The following is a 9,476-nucleotide window of genomic DNA, read 5'->3' on the forward strand; positions in this document are numbered from 1 at the left end:
CGTTGACAACTCTCTGCAGCTCGGCAGCGACTCTCGCGCGCTGACATTGCGCCCCCTTTGTATTTGTATTGACAGTGCTGTCAGCGCTCGTAAGCTGCCTTTATTATTACGGTTTGTCTGCTTGCCTGCCTGCCTGCGCGTGCAAAGCGCAGCACAAAACGAAGAGCAGCAAAAAAAAACAAAACAAGCTGTTGTAAGAAGATGAAATCAAAAGCGGTTGCTTATATGAAGTTATTCCCGGTTTAAATACTCAAAACCACACACAAATGCAGATTAATGCACAGGCACGCAGGCATATTTGTCAATACAAGCCTGCGTGCATGCATTTGTGTATGTGTGAGTGAGTAGGTTTGTGTGTGTGTGTGTGTGTGTGACAGTGTGCACTAATGCAGCCGTTAACATTTCTATGCGACGGTGCTTTCAAACACCTTCATTGTCGCTTTGGCGTCGCCTACACATGCTCTGCCTCACTCCTGCCCTCCCTGCCTGTCCCTCTCTCACCCACTCGCACACTCTTTTGCTTGTCAGGTGCGTTGCGGGCCGCCGAGTTTGTGAAATTTATGTTATTTGCGGTGGCCGTTTGCATAATTTGCGTGTTTGTATAAATGCATGCATATAGCATATATGGGTATACATCTATACATCTATATAAGCATATATGTATATGTGTATGTATGTATCTGTGTGTGAGTGTGTGGCTTACCTCTCTGGCTGCGAGCTGTTGGTATTTCATTTTCATTTGCACCAAAAATTTAAACTTTGTTTACACAACACGCAAAAAACACTACAAAATAACACAAAACAAATGTTACCCGGCTGTGGCAGGTCAGTCGGGGTCAAGGGTCAAGAGGTTATTCGATAAAAACGATTTCCGCTCACTCGACAATTTTGGCCATAGCAAGCAACTAAGAGTAGAATGGACTTTTAAAAACTATCCTTCTAATATCAAATTTTATACTAGAAAAATAAATGATCGCCTTTCCAATATTTCTACTACGAGTATGGCAACTATCGTATAGCATATTAACTAATTGATAATATTTTAGAATAGATTCTATCTCTTATCTTATCACTCGGGCTACTCTTCTCGGTCTTTTGGCTCTGCTCTGTACTTTCGCTTTTCTATTCTATTTCGAAAACGGTTTATGATTTATAACAAATATATATGTATATCGTGGATTATATTTGAATGCCAATCACTCATGTGAATTTTCAAAAATTTACCAAATCTTCATATTTAATAAATCATTTTTTTGTTTAATATCGTGCATCCAGTGAAACACTTTTCAAACATAATAAATAAAAATAATAACAAGTCCCGCTTTATTATGCAAAATAATTTGCTTAAAATATAACCCGAATAAAACGTAGTGGAAAATGAATGCATTGCTTAAGCCCCCCTTGGATTAAAATTGTGCAACAATATTTTAATATTTTAAACAAAAGCACAAAATTGTTTGAATGAACTTTTTTCAATTTTTGTTTTGTTTCATGCTGACCCGTAAACGTTTTATCTATGCATAATTTCAACTTCTGCGAGCAGCTCAACCATAATTTTGACTAAACTACGAAATATGAGTATGAAGGGGAGAGTGTCGGGAGGACTCGACTAAGAGACTTTAGAAATGATATAATCTTTCAATTAACACGTTTTAAAAAAATATATATGTTATGACTCATGAATAAGTTAGATAGGTTGACTTCCTTTGATTTTTAAATATTATTTTGTTAATTTTTTTTCCTCAAAAGTATGAAGAGGGTATTGTATGCAAATGTAGGCGCAGATGGTTCCAGCTGGTTGTCTAGATCCATGTGACATGCCTCCCTCTGTTTGCCCTCTGCCCACAATCAGTATACCCTAGCAAATGCTACTTCCAAAGGGTATTCAGTGCATCAAAATGAACAAATTTTAGTTTGCCAAATATAACTATAGTTTGATACGAACCTACCAATGTATGTATGTATGTCTGTATGTGTACACTGCTTTCTAATTGGGTCAGTAGTGGCATTGTTATCCATGTTGGTTACGCTCAATTGATACATTTTGTTGCTTGTTGTTGCCTTTTGTTGTTGTCTGTCATCATTGGTTAATTAAATTATTTAGGCGGCCATTTTTATTTAAGCTCGTTTTTAGCTGCATCTATAATATATGTTCATACATAACAAATATATAAATATATATGTATATAGATTAATTAGCATTTGCTGCGGCTGCCATTTGCAAAATTTTGCATAATGTAACAATTCCAATTAGCCCAGTTTGTGCGCCTCAATTTTCAATTACATTTTCCACAGCAAATTAAGAGTGAAAATGAAAAAATAAGACAGAAAACTTTATACACACGTTGTCTAACACTGGCAACAAATTGTCGATCAATTTGAATAAGTCGTAAATTGATTCTATTTGATTTTATATTTGAGATATTACAAAGTACGATGACAGAGAAATGTAGCCAGAGAAAAAGAGATGGAGAGAGAGAGAGAGTGTAGCTCAGTTCTTAGGGCGTTTGTCTAGAGTAGCTTAGTAAAAATTTTCATTTAAATTAGTTAAAGGAATATTACATTATTTAATATTCAATAATTTATTTGCATTTCATTTATATTTATTTTTTATTGCTATTTCATTAAATGCTGCGCACTATTTAATATTCTTTAATTTAATTCTTATTTTTTTTTACATTTTTTTCTGTACTGCAATTCTTGTAAATATTGCAAATTCCATTTGATTATTTACTTAATTGTTGGCTTTAAGATATTTTAATTAATTTTATTTGTAATTTTCTGTAATTTGCTTAATTACAAGCTGTCAATATATGCGGTAGTTGTAATTGTTAATTTTAAAATACATATATGTATGTATATACATATTTTACTGTTAAAAAATGTAGCACGGTTTTCAGCGTGCGAGTGTGAGTGTTCGAGCAAAGCAGTGCTGGCAATTTGGCCGTCTAACGTGTAGATTTTGGCGTTAAATTTTGTGACAAATAGCCGTCAAATGATACAGCAAAAATGAATTTCAGAATATATCTGCATTAAATCTTCAGATTTTTCAATTTAAATCATTTCAGCATCACATTCACTTATTCAACCTAAGTAATACTACAAAAAATAAAAAAAAATAAAACCAAACATCACAAATACATACGTACATATGTATGTATATATGAACATTTGCATGTCCAGACATGTCCCATTAAATTTGGTGTCCCATTTTTGCGATAGGCAACACTGGTGCAAAGCTTCAAACTGTGCTATCATATCATTTGTTGCTCATTTAAATACCGTAATTAAGTGATAGCATGCTATCTATTTATATGCTGATTATAGTTGTTGTTATTGTTGTTGTTGTTGCTGATTTAGTTCTTGTTGTTGGGCCTAAAAGCCCTCGCGTGCACACACGCCTCGCTTGGTGCCGGATTTAAGCGCAAACAGTTGCTTATTTTGAAATTTTATTTAGAGCTAATTGTTTCCTGCTGCGCTAGCTACACAGGCAACTCCCCCCCAACTTTACTCCCCACACCAGGAGCAGAGGTCAGTAGCAGCAGCAGCAGCAGCACCAGCAACAGAAACAACAAACCACATAACGTTTTTACACACACGCACGCACACAGCCCTCGCACACTTTCGTTCTCTTTCTATCTTTTGCAGACATTTACACTCTCACACCCACTCGCACGTGTGGCAACCTCTTGCAAAGCTTGACCGAAAGCTGCACACACACACACACTTGCACATGGGCAACGCTTTGGCCATCGTCCGCACTTCGATTGTTTGTTTATTTGCTTGTTTGCCATTGCCTGTTCACACTTGGCGTCGCCGTCGACGGTAGCGTTGACAGCGAACGCAGGTGGTCAGCGAAGCAGAACGAACGGCAAAAAAAGCTATTTGTTGTAAAGCTATTGCTTTGATGAGAATATAAAAAATACCCTTAATTTTTTAAAGTTTGTTATTAATTCAATTTTACATTTGACATAGTTATTCAGAAAATTTTGCATATTGCTGCATGGATTTCATTTCAGGTTCATTGCACGTAAGCGAAAAGATATTTACTGAATATTTAATAATAATTTCAAAATAATTAATTAACAATAGATACATACATTCGTGTGTATGTATTTTATCCAAGCTTATATTTATTGCTTAATACAGCTTCTCAATATTCCGTTCAAATCTTTGAATTTGGTTCCACTGTGCCAACGCGGGTTTCTTCTAGAATAGCAATCACCCGCCCGCCAAGTGCTTAAGTCAGCGATTGCTTCAGTTTAAGCTGCCCAGTGCCTGGCCACACTCCTCTCACCGCTGGCCACTTGTGCGCCCTATGCCAATTGCACTTTGTACTGCGTCGCCCTTTCCTTTTCTAAGCACACGCACCGTTAACCTTGCCAAACGACCGCAGAGAGCAGCTCTGCAGCTGCAGCTAATGAAACGCGCGCGCTCTCTCAATCACACTCACTCGCGCTCTCTCACCCTCGCAGTGGTGCATGGCAGCGCTTATGTGTTATCTCGCTCTCAACCGCAGCAAGACGTGTTTAAATTTAGTTTCTGTTAATTTTCGTTTGTTTGCCTGACTGAGAGCCTGCCTTTGTTGTTGTTGCTTTTGTTGCTATCTGCTGCAGCTACTGATAAGCCAAATTTAAAGTTGTTGCGGTCGCTCGTTCAATTTGTAACGAAACATATGTTTGCCATATAAGTGTGTTTAATTTATTTTAAAATGTTTATATATTAAAAATTCCATAAATAAAATTTTAATTATAATTTATATTTTATATACAAAATATTTATAATTTTATTACAACACATACAAAAACTCTTACTCTTCTTTATCAAATTGCAATACCTTTTGAAATTTTTAAATGAAATTGTTTTGTATAATTGTGTTTATAATAAATTTCTCTCAGTGTACTTCTGCATTTAGATATGCGTGCATATACTTCCCTCATAATTCCCCTAAATTATTGTCCTGAACTGATATTTACCTTTTGCATTAAGCCGAAACACACAAAGTTTTTTCAGTTAAGAGATTTTGTGGGCTAAGCTGTTTTTTTTTTTTCTTTCTTTTTTTAAATAAATAAAAGATAAAAATTTCCGGAGCTGCGAACATCAGAAATTTCTTTTTTTTTAGCTTATTGATAAGAGATAAGCTATGCAACTATGTATTTCTGATTGAGAAAATTAAATAACTGTTGAGTATTTATAAACATTTAAACAGAAATTCCTTTTTTAAGTCAACAAACCAATGATAAGAATATTTATATAAACATTGCTTAACGATTTTAGTTTTTGAATCATCTGTTTATAGCAGTATGGCAGCACACTTATGCGTTAGTGTGCCCGTTTACTGTTTATACTAAACATGCCACATACATAACAGACAAATAACAGTGTCTGTTACTTAACATGCGCCCTATCATTCATCGCTGTTGCTGCTCAAACAAACACCAGTCGAGCATTAGAACTAATGGGAGATTAAAGTGGAATTAGAGCTGCGCCGAGCAACTAGTGAAGCCAGAACGATCAATCAATGCAAGAATTATTATCAACCTGCCAAAGTACTCATATCATAGCGAACAAAAGAAATGCAACGAAGCCGGCAAATGAGTGATAAAAACCTGAGGCCAAATTCTAACGCTGCGCTGCTGACTTTGCTGCTGCAACTGTTTTTGGTCTCTCTCTCTTTGGTCAACTGTTTTGGTGAGTAATTTGCAAAGAATTTGTTGTTTTCGTTCGATTTGTTGATTTCGTTCACGCGAAGCACGTAGAAAGCTGGGAGTTGAATGAACTTGCTTCTCACTGTTAAGAGAGTCTCGGAATCTTTCACTCAATCGTGCTTGTAATGCACGCACACACATGCAATAATGATTGTTAAACACATGCATACATGCACAGATACTCATAGCAAAAGAGCGGGAGACTGCCACACCACTCAATCGTTCTTATTACTATAATGTACGCATACATATGCAAGCATGGCTATCAGAGAAGCCGCACACGCACAAACACGATTAAGTTTCTTAGCAGCGAGTAAAAGAGCGAGAGAGCGGCAAAGCAACAATTGAGTCTTGACAGTGAGCAGAGCGGCAGCGCTGCCAGCTGATTTGCTGCTAGTAACGACCTCTTGCTGATAACCTCTTGAGCCTAGACTGGAAGCCGTCGCGTGAAAGTTCTTCCAGTTGCTAATGACGTGTCTCTTTCCCTCTTTTCTATCCCTCTCTAGCCAATTTAATCCCGACTGGCTCTCAGCAGTTCTACCAGCTTTCCAGCGAGGTCAGCCTGGAAGCGGCGCAAGTGCAATACACATTCGATACGCAGCTGAGCATTCATTCCGTCTGGAACGATGCGCAGGACCAGCTGTTGGAAATCAAGTTGAGTGAAAGTTACGTCAAGGCGCAGCAGCGACAGCGCCCGATACTCAGCCTCCCGGATCGGCCCTTCTATGTGGCGCTGGTCAAAGGTCAGCCCAAGCAGGTGATCGCGCACACGTCGCGAGATCAGTCGCTGCTCAATCTGGAACGCGGCATCGCCTCGCTCTTCCAGCTGCGCCGCGACAGCAACGACGTGACAGACACCGAGCTGGACATCTCGGGGCATTGCCGCGTGGAATACAAAGCGAAGTCTTCGACGCGCTGGGAGAAGACAAAGCGGGATTGCGCGCTATGGGACCTGCGCGTCAACTACCATCCGGAGCAGGCACTGGGCGTGGCACAGCACTCCGAACAGCAGCTGAGCTATGAACTGAGCGCCGAAGGCCTTCTGCTGCGAGCCGAATCCGTGGAGACGCATCGCCTGACGCTCGCTGCCAAGCCGGATGCCGGTAGCTTGGTGCATGGCAAACTCCGACTGCAGCACCTGGCCGAGGGCGAAGGGGTGGAGCAACTGCAGCAGCCAACGCTGGCAGCGGCCATTGAGAGTCTCCTGGAATGGTATCGCGTCTTCGAGCTGGAGGCGGACGTGGATGGCGAAATCAGCAAGCTGAAGGAGCAAACGGTAAGAGTTGAGCCTTTGCTGAGAGTTCAATAAATTAAAACATTTTTCTCTTCAGCTTCAATCACAAGTGGAGCTTATGCTGGAGCAATTGAAGCCGGAGCATTTGGGCAAATCCTCGCTAGCTTCGGCCTTTGTTCAGCTGTTGCCCTTGGCACGCCTCGCCAAGCAGGCGGAGTTCGAGTCGTTGCTGGCGTCGCAGTCGCCGCTGGCAGCGCAGCTAGTGGATCTGCTGGGCGCCGTGCAAACCTTCGAAGCGCACAACGCCAGCTTCAGTCATTTCTATCGAGGAGCAGGTACTACGGCGGAGTCCTTGGAGCTGCTAGAAAAGTATTTGCAATCCTTGGCCGTGGCCACGCACCCGGAACGTCGCATCCTGGAGCATCTGTACGACTTCCTGCAGCAGAAGCTGCCTCACAAATCCCATCTCAAGCTGCGGGATAGTGTGCTCCAAACGCTGGCCACGCTCACCCGCCAGAGCGGCCTCGACGCCAATGACCAGCTGCTGCAGCAGATACGGAACTACCTCCTAGAAGGATTGGCTTCCACTCACAATACTCTGCTCTATACGCGCGCCCTGCAAAACTTACGCGATCCGCTGACCATCGATGCACTGCTCCAGCAGGCATTGCAGGCGCAGCAACCCCAGCACTCGGTTGCCGCTCTCCAGGCACTAAAAGCCTTTCCAGCGTTCAACTACGCGGAGCCGCATCGTCTGCAGTTCTCGAGCATTTTCTATCAGCGCCAGCGTCGCTACGACAGCTCCGCTCGCACCCTGGCCCTGGACATCCTGCTGGCCATGCGACCCAACGCCGAGCAGTTGGGCGAACTGCTCGACTATTTGGCCTCCACGGATCGCCAGTTCGAGATCAAGACCTATGTCCTGCAGAAGCTGCGCATGCTGGCCGAGATCTGTCCACGCTTCCGCGCCATGTTCCAGGCGGCGCTCAGGCAGCGAGCTCATGTCAACAACTACAATGTGCTGGCCCAGCGAGGTAATCCCGGCTAGAAATTGGAATTGCTTAGGCTCTTTATTTATTTCCTTTATCTGCTTCCAGGTCTTACCACCGTCTTGAGCCGCCAGCTTTCCACATCGCCCGCCTTCAATGAAACCCTGCTGAGCACCCAGGAGGTTTCCCAAGGCATCTTGAAGCGCGGCTCCGTGGAGTTCCTGCTGCACGCCGGACGCGCCGAGGCGAGCAGCTTCAAGCTGGGCATCTATACGTCTGGGCTGAGCTCCTTCATGGGCGACAGTGATGCGGACGAGGGCAACGATCAGATACCGGCCGACGACAAGCTGGAGCAGGAGGAGACCATGACGGCAGGCATGGAGATCAGTGTGCAGGGTGCCCAGCTGCGTCCACTGGTCTTCTTCAGCGGGCAGACGGAGCTGATGGGCCATGTGTGGGGCGGCAGCGCCTCGGACACGACGCCAGCCTATCAGGCCACCACCTTGGCGCAGGACCACGAGCAGTACATTGTCCTGGCATCGGGCGCCACTCTCCATTGGCGTGTGCTCGGCGCTCGCAGTGTCGATCTCAACGGCAAAGTCACCTTCAGTCTGTGGAATCGCAATGCTCAAACGGAAATACAACAAAAGTGAGTAGGGGCAAACAAAGATAGAGAAAGCGGGAGGGAGCGGTGAATCTGGATTGCCTCATATGAATGTTATACATGAAATATTATTCTCTTACAGCACTGGCACCGCCGTCGTCTCTCACCTGGCCGTCGGCTTCACCTATGCCAAGCTGGAGCAGCAAATCGAGCTGCGCCACGAGCCGAAGCTCAGCCTGCAGGCAGATCTGGACTTTTACAGCAACATCAAGCTCTGCATGCAGCTGGAGCGAGCCGAACAACTGCTCACGTGAGTCCAAATTTTGCTGCTTATATAGTGAAGTCTTCTTATATATATATTTCTATTCCACAGTCTTTCCAATACTCGCACGGTTTATTTACAGTTGGTGGAGAAACCCTATGCCAAGCATTTACGCTCAACGCAAACTATAAAATCACCTGGCCGCACTTTTGTCCTGAATCAGAAGAACAACGAGATGTGCAACATGATATTAGTAGAATCCTGAGATTAAAATTGCATTTATATCCTAGTACCAAATTTATACTATGTAAAAAAGTTGAGAATAAGACTCAAAGCAATTCTAAAATTGCAAAAACATTGAATATTTTGTCAAAATTTCCGCATAATTCAAACGTGCGCCCGCAGTGTTGGTCAACTGCACATTTAAGACGAAATCAATTACATTGGGCTAACAGTGCTAGTTTACCCAACTTCAAGCATTTAAATTTAAAGGCGCGCCTGTATTGAACAGTGCTGCAAAATTTACTGCTAACTCAAATGGTGCTTTTATAAGCCGATAAATCAAATGATCGGCTTTAACATTAGCTTAACAGCAGATGTGAGCAAATAATGCTGTTAATCAGATAATAACTGCATAAGTATTTTTTGAACCAAGTAATATGACTTAATCTTGTATGAA

General features: G+C 42.4%; 1 protein-coding gene across 1 annotated transcript; it reads left to right on the forward strand.

Moving 5' to 3' along the window:
• The first annotated feature begins 5,409 nt into the window (after positions 1-5,409).
• On the forward strand, positions 5,410-9,152 carry Mtp (microsomal triacylglycerol transfer protein). Its single transcript, XM_030386097.2, has 6 exons — positions 5,410-5,691; positions 6,215-6,984; positions 7,040-7,976; positions 8,040-8,580; positions 8,678-8,845; positions 8,909-9,152. The coding sequence occupies exons 1-6, from the start codon at positions 5,577-5,579 to the stop codon at positions 9,060-9,062; spliced, it is 2,685 nt and encodes an 894-aa protein (XP_030241957.1). The 5' UTR covers positions 5,410-5,576; the 3' UTR covers positions 9,063-9,152.
• The last annotated feature ends 324 nt before the right edge of the window (positions 9,153-9,476 follow it).

This window comes from Drosophila navojoa, chromosome 3 (assembly GCF_054131105.1).
Source record: "Drosophila navojoa isolate 15081-1374.11 chromosome 3, UAZ_NAV_1.0, whole genome shotgun sequence".
In the NCBI taxonomy this organism is placed as follows: Eukaryota; Metazoa; Arthropoda; class Insecta; order Diptera; family Drosophilidae; genus Drosophila; species Drosophila navojoa.